The sequence below is a fragment of the Lolium rigidum genome, chromosome 6 (assembly GCF_022539505.1).
Source record: "Lolium rigidum isolate FL_2022 chromosome 6, APGP_CSIRO_Lrig_0.1, whole genome shotgun sequence".
Lineage (NCBI taxonomy): Eukaryota > Viridiplantae > Streptophyta > Magnoliopsida > Poales > Poaceae > Lolium > Lolium rigidum.
The window spans coordinates 111,023,586-111,040,428 of NC_061513.1; the positions used below are offsets into that span (position 1 = coordinate 111,023,586).

The following is a 16,843-nucleotide window of genomic DNA, read 5'->3' on the forward strand; positions in this document are numbered from 1 at the left end:
TTTCCCCACTCTAGTCGACGAACCCGACAAAGAGAAAGGGGACAAGAGCCGCGAGTGAGAAACGGCTATCAGGGGAGTAGAGTCGAGGAGAGCGAGAGGAAGAACAACATAATACACCGTAATTTTCCTCTTGGTAAAATTTTCTTAAACTGAAGAATACAGTTTCTAGAAAAGACCCAGGAAAGGAAAGAATTGAACACCTCGATGTTGTCGGAGAAAAAGAAGTATTGAGCAGCTCTGTGCTGTGAATGAGACACGGAGATCGAGCGGCCGTACCAACGGACGGTGATTCCAGAGCGGCCCCACATTGGCATCGCCAGGTTTCAGCCGAACATCCCACCGGGATCGACCAAGGTCCCGGGAGCTTTCCAATCCAACAGGCGCTGCCTCCCTCCCTCCTCCTCCAGTCAATTCCACCTCCACCTCCACCACCACCCCCGCCTCCGGCCGAGCTCGTCCCCTCCGCTCCGCGCCAATCCTCGCCGGAGCCCTAGCCCCGGGGCCTCCCACCCGCCCCGGGATGCGCCGCCCGGTGCCCCGAGCCGCGCGCTGATCCTCAGCAAAGCTCCCCGTCCGCCGACATGGGCCGCTACGGGCTCCTCCGCGACGACGCCCCCGGGGGCTGCCTGCCGCTGCCGATAATCGCAGCCGAGACCGCGCTCGCTGCCATCGACGCCGCCATTGCTGCCGCCGCCTTCGTGCAGGTGCGTCGATTCAATCTCGTCTCCGGTGTTGATTCTATCTATGCTCGCGGATTGGATTTGTGATTGGTTAACGGGCAACAACCGATGCGCATTTGGCCGTTCGGTGGCAGCTGGGGCGGGGAATGGGGTAGCACGAGCTTCTGTGTATGCCTATTTTGCTCGCTCGGGTAGGCAATGTCAATGTGATAAGCCAGCTGCCTGAGAACTGAGTTCTAGCTTGGTGGCAAGGCAAGCGAGTGCGCAGCCAGCCAACCGGGTTCGAATCCCCATCTCACGGTAATTTCGCAGGGAGGGGCGAACTTTAAACCGGGTTATCATCCTAGCGTCCATCCGCTGGGAGAGTCTCATCCTACCTAACAACATATAGCCAAAGGAGGGATCATTCCCCGTTGGTCAACGTTTTTTTATAAGCCAGCTGCCTGTTTTACTAGGTGTTACTACGTGCATCGGATCCACAAGCATCATCTGTAGCTTACCAACCAGCAGCGACGAGGTTGTTCGGGTCCAAATATGTCACACGAGACAACCATTTACGGAATTTGATAATGATCAATACAAATGAAATTCAGGCCCTGTTTGGAAGAGCTTCACTCCACCCTTTTCAACTTTTCAGCTCTAGATCTTACCTATGCCTATTACCAGCACCACTTGTGAACTCTGGAGCTATATGAAACTGCTTGGCTAACATGTTAGCTCCAGATTCATTTCAAGGGTTGATATTTTTTACGGGCATTTTGAGGGTTGATTGATGTACACTTGAGTGATCCTATTTCACCCTCTCGAAAACTCAATTGCTGCATGGTACCTTTTTTTTCTTTCCTGGGTGCATTGCTGCTTTAAGGTGAGGGTGAGCCAATTTGTTTTTCAATGGTTGGCCAAACAGTCACATGAATAGGAAATAACTTGTACAACATGCATTACAGCTTGTGCCTTGCGCCGATGATAAGTGTTCATAAACTAGGTTCACCACTGAATTCGACCATCAGAATTGCAGTTGCGTGAATAAAATGCATGCCATAGGCATGTCACAGAAGAGCCTAATATGGGTTGCAAGCCCGTTACGGAAAGTATGGATAGACTTCTCATTCAAATTCTGATGTCGAAGCATCTGAGATTTTTGGTATTATTTGTACCTGGATGGGGTGGTTAGGACATAACTTTGGTCTCATTGTCACCTTTGGAAATATTGATGTCCAGTTTAGTCCCCGCGTATGTAGTTGTGTAGTGGCAAGGTAGCTGCAATTATCATTTTCTTGCTTGTCCATCAGATAATTACACATCTATAGCAAAATTTGCAACTTCGTCTTCAGCACACCAAATTCTCATTCAGCCACATTACACACAAATATGTGCACTCTATTGAACTTTTCCTTTGGAGTAAATTGGCTTCACAACGCTATGAAACTCAGGAGCATATCTCTCACCCTGGATGGTCTACTTGTAATAGTGGCCTTTAACATGAGGTAACTTAATTCAATGTAAGTGACCATTGAAGAGACAAAATCCTCCATAAGGCAGAGTGGATTACCCTTTGGAGGATGTAGGAAGACATCTCGATTTACTCTCATAGCATGACATAACACTTGTGTCATCCATGGTACCTGGCTGATCAATTGGTGCATATGTGAAATGCACGTTCTGTGATGCAATGCCTGACCTTCCAATGTATCTCACTTGTTGATCACCAGGAACGAATGCCCGAATATGAGTACCATCTAGTGCACCAATGCAATCCTCGAGGTGTGGATAGACCCTTCAATCACCTCTTATCCACTGATGGGCATCATGAAATTTTGGATCCTTAGGTTTTAAATAATCAGTCACCCTCTTGACCACACAATGAAGAACCATGTCAAACATCGTGCTACTAGTCTCACCAAAGTGTTTGAACAGATTTTACGTTCTTCTAATCGATTCACACCAACCATTGGTCGACAGAAAAATTGAAGCGATGTCAGGCCATACCTTTTAGCCAACAAGCCGTGTAGATCAAAGAACGGATGGTTTGTTGTCTTGTCATCCGGGTAATGTCTCCTGGAGTGGGCAGTGTCTCTCTTACTAATATCAATAGGACAATAGGCTATAGTGTACAAATAAGGTGTAGAATTTTGGATGGAATAGAGTAGAATATGGGATGGAGTTACATGTAGAACATAGACTGGCACCATTTTCCTGTGCATTTTCCCCTAATTCCATTATTTATATCTTATATTTTAAATTCAGTTACCAAGAATCACTGTGCTTATAATTTTGCAGTTGGCAAGAATTCACAGGCACAACCAGCAACATGGTTGGACACGGCAAAAGGTATGCAAAACAATTTGATTGGTGTTCATGCTGTCCAACCGCCTAACGTTGTCATACAAGGACTTTTGATTGCTCTAAATGTGTTGATGGTTAATTGGTTAGCATGAATAAGTACTTACTAGGCCCATCTATTAAAATTTTTCTGTATGATAAAAAATTCCTTCTGCAACATGCGGGGTCTCTGTCTAGTTGGTTTAGATTACCAAATGATTACTTCCTCCGTTCCATATTAACTGTCGCAGATTTGTCTAGATACACATGTATGTAGACACGTTTTAGTGTGTAGATACATGCAAATCTAGACAAATGTGACAGTTAATATTGGAAGTGTGTAGAATGTAGATACATGCGATTTATTTTGGAAGCAACAGTTACAAGGTTTCTTGCATGTGATAAGTCGAGTCGCAAATCAATAATTAGGTTATTGGGTTTTCATACCAGAGCTCAGTATGATGATACAATGAACTGGTGTTTTGACTTTAATTTCAATTTGAGCTATGATCTCAGCTGCCAAATCTTTAACAGCATACTACATCTCTTGCAGATATTTCATTTAATGATTGGCCTATGCAACACAGGTGAGACAAGTATTATAGCCATTTTGTACCTTTAGTTCCGATATTATTTCTCTTTGTTGTTGTACATTGGAAATTCCCGCAAAACTTAGTTTGTAGTTAATGAATTTCTCAAGTGTTCAATATGGTTGCTACCATTCAATTTGTAATTCATGCTAACTTGACTTGCTACTATTCAAGCTTTGATTATGTGTCTGATTGCTTTATGATACCAGTGACAATAAACCTAGAGAGTTTTCTAGTATACCAGTTTCCTTCTGGTAGGTGCACAATAATTTGACTGAGGTTAGCTGTATTGATTACTGCCTAATTAATAATAATTTTCTTTATTGTTGTTGTAACTTCAGAGGCAGAAAGAAACATTATTCTGGTCATGCTGTTGCTTCTTGATTAACAAGCATGTTGTGTCGCAACTCACAAGTGGAGTTGAAATACCCCCTGCAGTGCAGAATGCTTTTCATATTAATGCATAATTAATTCTAAATCTACTTGTAACTTAAAAAATATAAAGGAGCATGCTATTATAGTTATTCTAGTACTTTGCTGTCGACCAGTGTGTCCTTTTGTAGGCAACCAGTACGTCCTTCGTAAGTGCATTTGCCATAGTTCTTGCAAAATGCTTTTCATTTTTGACATATTTTCAGAATAACAGTGCATGTGGTTGTTTTAGTAATTAAACTGCGTAACCATGCACAGTATCTTTTTTGTATCCATCGACGGCGTTCCTTGCATTTTTCATGACTTGCATCTTTAGTACTGACTTCCATTCTTTCAATCACTTGGCAGTATTCCTTGCGTATTTCATATCTACCATCATCGCTACTTGTCAGAGATGGGTTTGTTGGGTACATGGATGTGGATTTGTTCTTATGGGTATGTTGTTCTGGATGTTTAGCTTTTCTATTGTCCTTCTACTTTTATCCACTTGAGCTGTCTTATCTTATCTTGTTTTATAATCATTTAAGAGTTTAAATTATAATTGTTTTGCAGCTAGTCCACAGATATTGCTTCTCGCTTCTTTTCTACTATTGCTGTCATTCTGGTGAGTCAGAGTATTTTCTTTTGGTACCTAGTTAGGCACATTATACATGGAGGCTGGAGCTGTGGTAGTTGTTAAAATAATGAATCATAAGGGTTCCCTTTGGACTTTCCCTATATTTTGTACTATGCTTGATATATCTCGTTGAAAGAAAGGTCAACTGGAGCACATAGCACCCAGGAAGAATGCATAGGTGAGACAAACGCGGGTTGAGAAAACAGGATTATCATAATCCACCGCGATGCCAAATGCAGCTTAAGTAATCAGACTTTGCGCTTTCACACAACAAGGCTGTTCCATAGCAAAGGAGAGACATTGAGTTGCCTCTTACACCCCATTGGAGGACAAGTGGACTTTTAGATGATCCCTCCCCATAGATACCTCCCAGTATGGGAGCTTTGTCAGAAGCTGACATTGGGCCTGCTCGTTATTGATATACTAGAAGGCATTCTTATTCTCACTTCATCTAGTCCTAGAAAAGACTCGTCTTACTCTGACTTCACATGGGTATACTCTCGTCCTTTTGTACAGGCCAAAGGCATATAAACACCACTTTTTATTCAACTAAATTGTATACCATATCTCATCAATAGAAAATATTCACTCCCCCATAAGAACCACCTCACCTTGAGGCGGCTTCCCACACTGTACCTGCATAACATCCTTTTTTTTTTCTTCTGACAAACTCGGTCACTCTTAAATTAGCAGAACATTAAGCAATTACTCTAATGGAATCCTCTCTAGTGCCAATGGTAACCAACTGTCAGGATGATATCTATCCATGCTTGTATCTATCTATATGCGACATGGGTACAATAGCAGTTTTATATTTTGATTCTTCTAGAAATTGTGCTCTTTTGCTTGCATGATAACACAAATCATTTATAGTTTCCTTACTCTCCCTGATAGTTAAGTTTTTTTTATGATGTGATGAAGTCTTGGTGTTTCACTTTCATGTTTCTGTTTTCTTGTTCACAATTGCAAATGTTTTTTTATATATTTCTAAAAAGTAATGGTTTTACAGGGTTGACCTGTGCCATCAGACAAATGATGAAGATGACGATGATGTAAGGAGTCACAATGAAGCTTTACTAGACAAAACAAAAACAAAACCTGGCACTCGTCCTACTGATACTCGTCGGAAGTGTTTCTCAGGGATACAGCTTGGAAGCCGGCAAAAATTTGTGATATTGGTAAAGCTTGTTTCCATCATTAAAATCACTGGCTAATTTTCCATGACTTTCTTTTCTTATCTCTGGCTCATACAGATCACAATATTGCCGGCATATGTGCCTTTTATACATTAGACACAGTGCTTGGAGTTTTTTCCTCATCATATTTGCATAGTGCTTCTACCATGATATAATATCTGTTATGCAGCACCTTTTACTGGCCTATTATTTTTTCTTGCAGGTGCTTGTCCTGTCATTTGCTGTCATGCTCACCTTTGCCATCCTCATATGGCTTGGCAGGGGAGAAAATCCGATTGATTCATCAGTACTGAAAAAGGTATGAGGAACAGCAACTTACTGTGTCCTGCGTTGGTTCTTTAATGCTGCATTTTGCTCTTACCTAACATACATTCTTAAAAACAAATTTCAAGGTTTATATCCCTAACGTGTTGCAATACTGCACAAAAAGCTAAAATATGCAAGAATATGTAAATGTAGTATAAAGTGAGAGTTTGGTCTCCACCCATAGAATAGGTGCCATAACCAGTGGTGAAAGAAATGAATGATAAGCTTGTCAAAATCACCCAGAACTCCCACTTAAACAAGGAAAACAAAAAGGTCCCTGTTAGCAATCAATTCCCTTTCCTCTAGCATGCCCAACACGTAACCTTCCTTGAGCTATTCTTTAGACTATAAGATAGGTTCTACCACTCCAGATCATGTCTTGTGGATGGGTTGGTTAGGCTGGCGCGCTGTTCCCCTTTTAGCCTCATGTTTGGTTGTCTGCATGAGCTAGCGAGGCAGCCGGTCAGGGACAGGCCTGATGGCTGCGATGCATGTTCGTGGTGTTTGTGTGCTTGCATCTGCCCTGATTTGGTCACTTCCTGTTGGAGGGTTGAAGTTACGCGACACTTCATTCCACAACGCACTACACCACATCATACTACAACATAAGCACATAACCACGAAGCAACTTTAGAACTTAACCACAAAGCAACTAAAGCACACTAACTAGTACCACCATTAAAGCAACAATAGCAAGTTTACTACAAAACTAACATGTTTACCACCACCAGAACCTCCGTTACATAAGCAAGGCCCTAGGTCGCTTCTACCGCATACAAAGTGTGGGGTGGGTTGATCTCCACACTTGATCACCTTTTCAATCATTGAGTGATAAAAGATGGTTAAGACTGAAGGATCAACCAGCTTGAACACCAGGAAGTATCTTAGTTTGAACTCATGAGCAATGCCCAAAGCATGACCACCCAGCATCCATCACCAACATCCGTTACTGGTCTTCATGTCTACTGAGTGGATCACTTAACCATGGCAAGAAGGAAGTTCGGAAGGCAAGCACCTTCGAGAAATGTTACGGGTCACCCCTCCAGACCTCCTCATGCAGGCATACCTAACCGGCCTCGTGGTGGCATCCAAACAGCTAAAATTTGCATGACGCCAGCCTGGTTGGCCTTTATGTAGGGTTTCGGAGTACTGCCATTGGTGCGGAGGATGAGAAGGGTTGAGCCGCAGCCCTAGAGGAAGAATTCAATCTTGTTCCCAGCCGCCGCCTTAGAGGAAGAAGATGTTGCCGCATGGTGGTGTTCGTCGATGGAAACAAACCACCAGGTGGATAGTGGGGTGAGAGGAGAGTGAGAAGGTGAGAGGGAAGGAGTGGGCGGTGACGGTTCATGCTGCGTGTACGCGAAGGGACATGCCGTCTCGCTTGGTTCTCCACTCTTGCAACTTGCGCTGCCACTTGCGCTCGAATGGGACCTGGCTCCATGAAAACTGCCGATTTAGGTGTTCCTGTTGGGCCTGGCTCATGCAGGCATACCTAAACAGCCTCGTGGTGGCATCCAAACAGCTAAAATTTGCATGACGCCAGCCTGCTTGGCCTTTCTGCAGGCAACCAAACACGCCCTATATGTATTTTTGAATACGACATGTACCTGTATGTTGCATATCATCTCTCACATGCCTCTTTACATTCATATCAAGAATCTAGCTAGTCTTGCTTCTGATCCATTCAAGGCATAGCTACATTTTGGTTTTATATCCTGCTCTGTGTGCAGTGCATTTGGTGCACCTATTTTGTGCACTATTATTCTTGTTTTCGACAGAGAAAAGCTACTCCCGATCCATAATAAATGTCGGTGATTTAATGCAAAGTTGTACTAAATCACCGACACTTATTAGGGATCGGAGGGAGTAGCATATGTATCCCAAGTAAATATGAAAATGCTATGTATCAACACTTGAAAGTCAAATGTCTAGTTTGCTACCCAAACTGCATCCACTCTATGTTGGGGTATGCACAAATTGCATTGTTACATCTTTGGACCAAATTCATTTTGACACCAGGATGCAATTTTGTTAACATGTGGACACATGGTGTTGGTATTAATGTTGAATATGTGTATAGGGCTCCTTCAAATACGTGGAGGGTTAGGTGTTGGAAGTCAAACAGATATAACCTGGTACTGTTGTATAAGGCACCTCGGGATAGCCAAAATAGACTAGACGAACCTGGTAGGCTAGACACAACATCATGAAGGAGACGGTCTGGGCGCCCATGGCAGGTGTGATCGAACCGGCTATGTCACGATGACCGAGACATGTTTGATGGCCTCAGTGGTAGATTGGACCATTGTAGAAAGTAGACAGGGAGGCATGTTTTATTTCCCTTGTCAAACCAATATGTCCAAGAATAATGGGATAATTCACGGACCAAACATGAGATATTGTTACAGATGGTCCTAGTTTTCTCATCTTTTCCTTTGAGTTTCACAGCCTTAATGTTCAAGTCTCATGATATAAATAGGAGCCTCTATTACAGCTTGTCCGTTGTGCCAGTTTTCGAAAAGTATCTGCTTGCATGTCTTTTGTTTATCATACACTTTATTCATATCTTGCCACTACCTTGATAAATTTGGGATTTCACCTATTCCAGCAATAGTTTTATAACCCCATGTTCTTATTTAGTTAACATGATTGCTTTATAGACATTAGCCAAACATTTTATTTTGCAGGTTTATTTGGATGTATTTTCAGTAGTTGTTCTAGTACTTGGCGGTGCTTTGGCATGTTATGGTAAGCATATAATATCATCTAAGTGTACAGCATGTCACAATTTTGTCATAGATGCCAATTCAGGATATTTTCAACCTAAGATTACCGTTTCTTTAATTTTCCTGTATGCATCCCAGTAGATTATCTTATAGAAGTCAGTTTCTGTTTTTTCCTTGTTCATCTTGCTAAATTTTGGGCATTCATTTGTTACTAGTAGTAGATGATGCCATGTCATTGTGACTTACGGTGTGTGAAGCTTCGGTGTTTTAACATGTTTTTGGCTTGCCTTTGCCATCTTAGTTTGATAATTTTGATCTTGTTAAGGTGCATTGTTATTCTCGAAGATGAGCAAAGTACGTTCTGAAACTGTGTCAACCGAGAAATGGAAGGTATATTTCTCTCGAGATCACTCTACGTGTAGCATGCATTAACATAATTGGATTGGAATACGTCACTGGATTATGAAAATATATAGAAAATTTAAACAAGCTTCTCCCTGATTGTTTCTCGGCAGGTTGCCAGTTTAGCTGCTGTCTCCCTGATTTGTTTCTCATCTTCTGCTATACTAGCACTTGTAACTAATGTTCCTGTAAGTTCAGTTACACAGTAAGAATTTCCATAATACATGAGCTGGCAATTAAATTGTTAACTGATTTGCAAACTGCTTTACTTGTCACTGCAGGTGCTTTTGTATTGGTACTCGACAGATGCGGACATCATCAACAATGCTGTTATACTATTTTTATATTATTTAATAGGTAAGCTTGCGTTGTTTTTTGCCTAGAATAACACTAAACTGAATTGTGCCATTTTATTAGGATGGTTTTTTTTTTGGTTCACTTTGCCATTACCTATCAGATATATTTGCATAAGCCTGATAGTGGGCATGCTCACACCTGGAAGGTTGCATGGAATTTAGGATTTAAAGCTGGAAATTTAGTAAAAGGAGGAAATTATGGTACTGTGGCAGGCGTAGCTTAAGCATGCACACAACATATAGTCCCTCCGACCATCAGCCCCCTCCAGCTTCAAGCCGGTCTTGATTTGATTATTCTAGCCTTAATATTAGATTGAAGTACTCAATCTCTGGATTGTATTACCGTCCTGGTGCACACAACTTTGGGATAAATTCAAAGGTACAGCTATGTCATAGTTGAAGGAAGAAGAAAGGCTTTGGGCTAGAGCTGGAGCCAAGGACCTTAAAGTAGTGCTGCCAAGAACCTGGGATGGGATGTTCACTGATGACCCTTTTCTTTTGTGTAACTCTGACCTCCTAGGAGGGTTGTAACAGGGCTAAGAGCTCTATCTATTCAATGAAAAGAAAGGCAAAGGTCCTTTGTGTTGTCTCGAAAAAAATGGCATAATTGCGTTGTCTCGAAAAAAATGGCATAGTTGAAGAATTTCTGGGCGTTTGGTATTAGGTTAATTATTTTGAATAGAGCTTGTCATCCTTTTCACTCTTGTATGTTATATACGGAGTAGAATTTGTGGTGTGCTTGCCTTTTATGTTGTGTGCTTAATGCTAATTCTGCAATTCAGCTCCCTATACCTAATGGGTGTTGTGCTAAACAACTGTGTATATAAAAATCAAACATGTGCACTAATGTATATAAAAAATCAAACATGTGCACTAATGTGAATACCTTTTGGAGACATAATTACTCATCCAGTGTATTTATGTCCAACAATGGAAATAGGCACAGTAAATGAACTCTGCATGCACATCTCTGACCAATCAAACCTAGTGCTAGGAAAGAACCGAACATGATGTTTACTGAGTTTTAGTGGAACTACTCTGCTAATGTAATTTGTTTTGTAGGCTCTTCGGTGCCATCAGGATTTGTTTTATGGGTCATGAGAGATATGCCACAACGGCCGATAGTAGAAAGGCCTACCCAATCAAGAGTGGTTACTTTGTTCAGGGACAGACCGCCCACTACACAGGATCCACAGTGGAGAACTGCTGTTACATCCTCTAACAAGGTACTCGAATGTTACATTCTCCAGGTCAAATTATTTGGAGGTAACTTGTGAGTACCGATGATACTACAGGAGCTGGGTTTATTAAACATTTTCTGATCTGTAGGCCCTCAAGTCAAGCCCAATCTAACCAGAAGACAAATGATCGATATAGAAACTTTTTGGTCTGCTTAATGTGCTGGGACTTTTACCAACACATCAGTGACACGCTGGCATCTACTAGCTTTCTGACGATTGGCCAGCACAGGATGGATCTGTAATTCCTACTAGAAGGTAGCTTTAATGATGGAAAGAATGGAATTACCTGCGGATGTAGCAAGGTTCTCACCCATGTATTGTGCATTATGTATTTATCCATTAGAACATAGTTTGTTAAAGGTTTGAAGCAGCAAGAAATGTAAATAGCCATAGAAATGACCTTTTTCATTGTTTGGCAGCCAAACTGTCATCTCCTTTCAGATTTTCTGTTTAATGATATGTTTGTTGGTTCCTTTAGTAGGTGAGCTTTGTCCTTAATTTGGAGCGTCAATAGATTTCTGCAATTTTGCTATGGTGTGTGTGATTAGTGTAGAAACGTAAAGGTCAGTGCTAAAATCATTTGTGTTCATTTTATTGGTGCAGTGCTACATGATGGATCCCTGGCTGAGTCTAGAGACGTCAGTTGTTTCGGATGTAAATATGCAATATTGCTGCAGTGCTAAATGATGGATTAGATGTTTGATGACAGAGGGAAGATGAATACAACTTCTGAAGGCCACTGTGGAAGAGCTCGGCTAAAAGGGAGGATGGAAAGTAGCTGCCAGGTCATGTCATTCGGCTCCGGAGTGCAATATGTGCGGACCTATTTTAGCCATTTTTGGTCTAGCATGAAGCCTTTATGGACAGATATAGTCACCGAATTTGCCATCCCTTACTGCAGTAGACAACACATGGATAGTTTATATCAGGGGCAGAAGTATGGGCCCAGTGATGTCTGATTAGCATTCCAGACTTCCAGTGTTTGAAAATGAAGATGTCAAGCTGCGTTCTCCAATGTATTGACGTATAACCTGGAAAATGGTAGTTTGAGCAAGGTTCGTCTTCTGCTCTATTTGCATAGGTGCATAAATTTCGTGTGGACAGATTGGTCCTTAAGATTTGGTCGACATTTGCCTAACAGCTTGACACTTGTTCGTCACCACGCTACCACTGTGTCCTTCAAGATCATCCATGATCAGTTCATTGTTCGTCGTGTCAATAGGGGTATCCCTAGCGTGCATAGAATGAGTGCTTAAACAAACTTAGTTCACGGTGATTAGCCTACAAATGGCTCGTCGCCTTTTTTACTAGCCTCAACTTCTTCACAAAAAAAATTGAAGGAAGAAAAATTTTTGTATGCATCTCGATGATGAACACAAACTTCAAATTTGGTCGAAATGATGCTAAAAACATCAAAATCTAAAATGTAATGGTCTTATAAAAGAGAAAACAAACTTACACAACAATATTTCAAATGTGGCCAACTTCTGTGGAACCAAATGCACATACTACTGTAGCAATAAAATTGAACACCTAAGCCGTGACCTAGGATCTACATAGTGTGTAACCACTTCACGGTAGACCAAGATCATTCTCATTCACCTTTTTGACAGAGCTTCTTCCAAAATAGACAATTCAAAAGGAAATATCGTAGCCTCCTTGATCCCTGCAGGCTGCATGTCTGCTTTGGCTAAAGTGAGTTGTAAAAGCAAAAAGGTTCCCTACGGAAAACCTTGGGTCCAAAATAATCTACACCCTCCGATCCATAATAAGTATCGGGATCAGAGTATATCAAATTATAACATTATTGCACATATTGGGAATGGGTTTTTTACATGAAAAGACAGGTTTACTTGAGCTTAAGTGTCTAGACTATTTTTTCTACTACTATATGAGCAGATGGCCAAATGGTAAAATATATACACAAAGCATACCCAAAATATAAAAGAACTTTGGCAGTATTATAAAGCTCCACGAGAATCGTTCTTACCAATCTATGTATGCAACCACTAACCACCACAAAATTAACTTCCCTGTCTAATAATAGCTCTGCATGCATGGCGACGACCACAAAATTAACCTCTCGCAGCACTCTCCCTCTACCACTTGTCCGCTCCACATTCCCACGGACGGCTTGGCAAAAATACCATCACTAGCTCCCTCGTCGCGCCATGCTGCTTACCCATATAACCGCCAGCAAATCCTCATTCCTGATCTCACCACCTCTCCCCTGTCTCCCCCGCGGCACGACAGCAGCACGCCATGGGCATGGGCACCGCTCCCACTGACCCGCCCCGCTCCATCAACCTGTCGGCCTGCGTGCCCACCTCCCCCTCGTGGCCGCCGGCCGGCCGGCAGCGCGGCACCGCCGCCGTCGTGGTCCGGCGGCTGCAGCTCGCGGCGCGCGACGCCATCCCGGGCGTCGGCTGGTGCGGCCACCGCGCCTGGCGGAAGCTGCTCCGGCGGCTGGCGCAGGAGACCAGGTGCGTCTGCAGCCCCTCCTCGTCGGGGGCCGCCTCCAGGTCCCGGCCCATCACCTTCGGCTACGACGCCGCCAGCTACGCCAAGAACTTCGACGACGGACGCCGCCCCGCGCCCTACGGCGCCGTCGTCTCCGCCAGCGCCGGCGATAAGTCGGCCGGCAGCTGATCCCACCACACCCCTTTTTTGATCTCGTGGTTGCTTAATTAGTGCCCGCCGATGCGCGCCCGTTTTGTGGTGTATTTTGCTTCCTTTTTTCGTTTCCAGCAGACACATCATCGGCGAACGATGATACTATCCGATCGGCGCTGTAATGCCGCACCAATGCCCAAGGCCCCCCTACGTATTTTTGTAATTTGTACATAGATTGGAGATATAACATGAGCGGAGTTTGGCGAAATGCTGGCTCTGCATTTTTGGTTTATACATGTGTGGCTTCTTTTTACAGAAATAGTAAGTTTGGATCTGTCATTTGCATGGATAACACAATCCAGGACACGGTAAAATAGTAGTGCTAGATCTATAATATCCAGACCGTGATGGAAATGGATCATATGCACAAGGAACTGTATGTTGTTCGACTAGAGGCTTGGTCAATATAATCTACCGTATGTTCCCTTGAACATTGCTCATTCCTTATCTATCAGAATGAGCAATGTTTTTTTTTTTTTTTTTTTTTTTTTTTTCTGTTTAAAAACATTGCTCATTCTGATAGATAAGGAATCGAGTGTCAGCATTAGTGCAGAAAGGAGATAAGAAGAAGAAAAGTAAAAGGAAGGCTGCAGATCAGCTGCTCAGCTGCTCAGGGAAAAGAATCATGAATCCGAGCAAAATAGAGAGCATAAAGAGTACCCGCTAAAAAAAGCATAAAGAGGACGGGCATCATGAGTCATGTCTTGTAGTACTACACAAAATCCATCCGATTCGGTTATTCTTGGTTTCTGCGAATCAAATACCAAGAAAGCCTTTTGGCTCTCTAGGTTCACTTGAGTGACTCAAGTTGCTTCCTGTAAGAGCAATGTCATTTGGCACATAGGGCAGTACTGATACTATGTTAAAATCAATTTTAGCAGACCCCCTAATCCAAACCTGAATATCTCTGATGGTCCTGATATGTGTTTCAGTGCTGCGCGAGCTGCGGTAAAATCGGATAAATGTACCGCCGCAACTCGCGCCGACAACGATAAATTAGGGTTTATGGAATATATCTCGAACAAATGTTTTACAACACAATTAAAAATAAATAATAGTCTCACAACCAAACATGTTTTCGATGATTTGTTTTGTTGGTAGTTCTAATTGCCTTTCCTTTCGGCATCGTCTCTTCAAACGCGTCCACTGCAATCTTCCCCAACTCCGGTTCCACCTATTCATCCCCCTCGACCCCCCGATCTCACTCTCTTCGACATCAATACCATCCTCGTAAGCGTCTAGAGGTACGGTATCTCGTTCTTCTCCAAAATGTTCACGTACGAGGTAGGAGACTAGGAGATGTATGCAACTCGTAGCTACACAATTAAATTATTGAACAAATACAGAAATGCAACCAATTCGGCACAATTCGAACCCTGCTATATCCATATTTCAGAGAGGAATACCCAACACCCCGATAAAAAGCGAGCCGGCCCTTTTCCCAGGATGTAATCGGGTCTGTTTTTTACGCCTAAACTGAAAACTGACAGTTATTTTTTAGGCCACACGGATATCAGGATCTGCTAGGAATGCTCTAAACACATGGCTCCACGTTGGGATGCAATAGAAGGCTCTCCCTGGTTGTCTTCCTCTGTGGCTCTGCCACAAATCATGGTAGAAACTTCCTTCCTTGAATCCTTGTGGCGCCTGCAGAGTTGCCGAGCCTCCCGCTTGATCGATCCTGCAAGGAGCGTGGATCAGTGAATGCTGGACTGCTGGAGGAGAAACGTATGCGTAATAAATCGTAATCGAACGGCTATGCGTGAAATGGGCTCTCATGGGCATGTACGAACGTGAGCTATGTGGTCCGAACGCCAGCGGCTCACTCAATTAATGTCACCACTCGATCATAGATCGCAGGGGAGCATACATGTGCCGCGACTGAATGCTTGTCGAGAATACGCGACTGAATGCTTGTCATGTTCGTCTGTCAGTGTGACGTATCCTATGTGAGCGTGCGAGATCGTCATGATCACGTTTTATGTCCCGTTAGCCATGGATGTCTAGAAAGGAACGTATGTAACATGGTTCAGATTTCCATATACTCCGTATACTCCTTGTAGCACACCAATTATGCCTCCTTTAATACACAAGGTTTTCACAGAAAAAATAGTATGTAAAAATTCATGTTTCTATACAAAAAAAAATTGAAACGGGAAAAAAGTTTTGCCCCAATCTATTAAATAAGGAGAAGTTTTACAAGGCCGCTATGCTTGAGCGTTAAACAATTACAAGTTACTCTCCCGGCATCAATTCGCCCAAAGGCTTAGCGCCCGCCAAAACCCAAAGGCGGGCCTCATATTTTATCCTATCAAAGATTACAAGGGAAGGAACTTGCTTGTTACGAAAGACTCTAGCATTGGGTTTGCTCCAAATTTACCACGAGACAAGCAAGGTGAGTGAAGCCATGCCTTTCCGGCTTGTCGAAGACCCTCCCGACATCATGTTCCACCATTCCAAAATTTTGATTCCCGTCGAATTGGTTGGTTGAAGGTCGGCCAAACCCAACCAGTCCTTGACTCGGTCCCATATGTGTTTGGAGAAGCGACAATGGACGAAGAGATAGTCAATAATTTTGGTACATTGCTTGCATAGGCAAAGGCCGTAATTTGGCCAACCACGATTTGGAGACGATCCACCGTCCAAATCCTATTTTGATTCGCACGCCATGCGAAGAACTTGATTTTAGGAGGCGCACAAGCTTTCCAAATGCACTTATTGATGGTGGAGGCAATAGACCCAAGAAATTGAACCTCATAAGCGGATTTAGTTGAGTACTCTCCGTAAGCCACCAAACAACTATATAAATTTGTACTGTAGCATGCGTTTGATTTGTTAATGAAACTTTTCCTTTACAACCAGGTTCCCGGGCAAAAAAAAAAAAACATGGGAAGGAAACAATCCAGTTTGGCCTCTTTTTTTTACATTACTTTGCGAGGAACTATCGTAATACTATAAGCTAATGCTGAGTTAACACCGCTGAAGCATAGCCACCTGACGCCACTCAACACTGTTGCCCTTGCTTGTTATTTGTGTTAATCAAGTTGCTTAAGAAAGCATGTTAAATTCCTTTACTTTTCCTTCGTTATAGCGACCATTAAAAGAAACATTCTTGTATTTTTTTAAAGAAACATTCATGTAATCTCTTATCTTAGTTTTCCACTTGCATTTGTATCCAAATTCTATTCTTATTCCTGCATTTGGAGATCTACGAATCAAAGAAGGCCTATTCAATAAAAGTAGGCTGTGTTTGCAGCAGCAGCAGTCAATGCAAAGAGGGACAACGTTGTTAAGGTCAACAAC

General features: G+C 42.6%; 1 protein-coding gene across 1 annotated transcript; it reads left to right on the top strand.

Moving 5' to 3' along the window:
- The first annotated feature begins 581 nt into the window (after positions 1-581).
- LOC124660523 (tobamovirus multiplication protein 1) lies at positions 582-11,365 on the top strand. The gene is made up of 13 exons (XM_047198344.1): positions 582-704; positions 2,961-3,011; positions 3,556-3,589; positions 4,373-4,459; positions 4,577-4,628; positions 5,650-5,818; positions 6,039-6,134; positions 8,830-8,890; positions 9,194-9,258; positions 9,384-9,458; positions 9,552-9,627; positions 10,689-10,852; positions 10,956-11,365. Exons 1-13 carry the CDS (start codon positions 582-584, stop codon positions 10,977-10,979), a joined length of 1,077 nt encoding a protein of 358 aa, XP_047054300.1. The 3' UTR covers positions 10,980-11,365.
- The last annotated feature ends 5,478 nt before the right edge of the window (positions 11,366-16,843 follow it).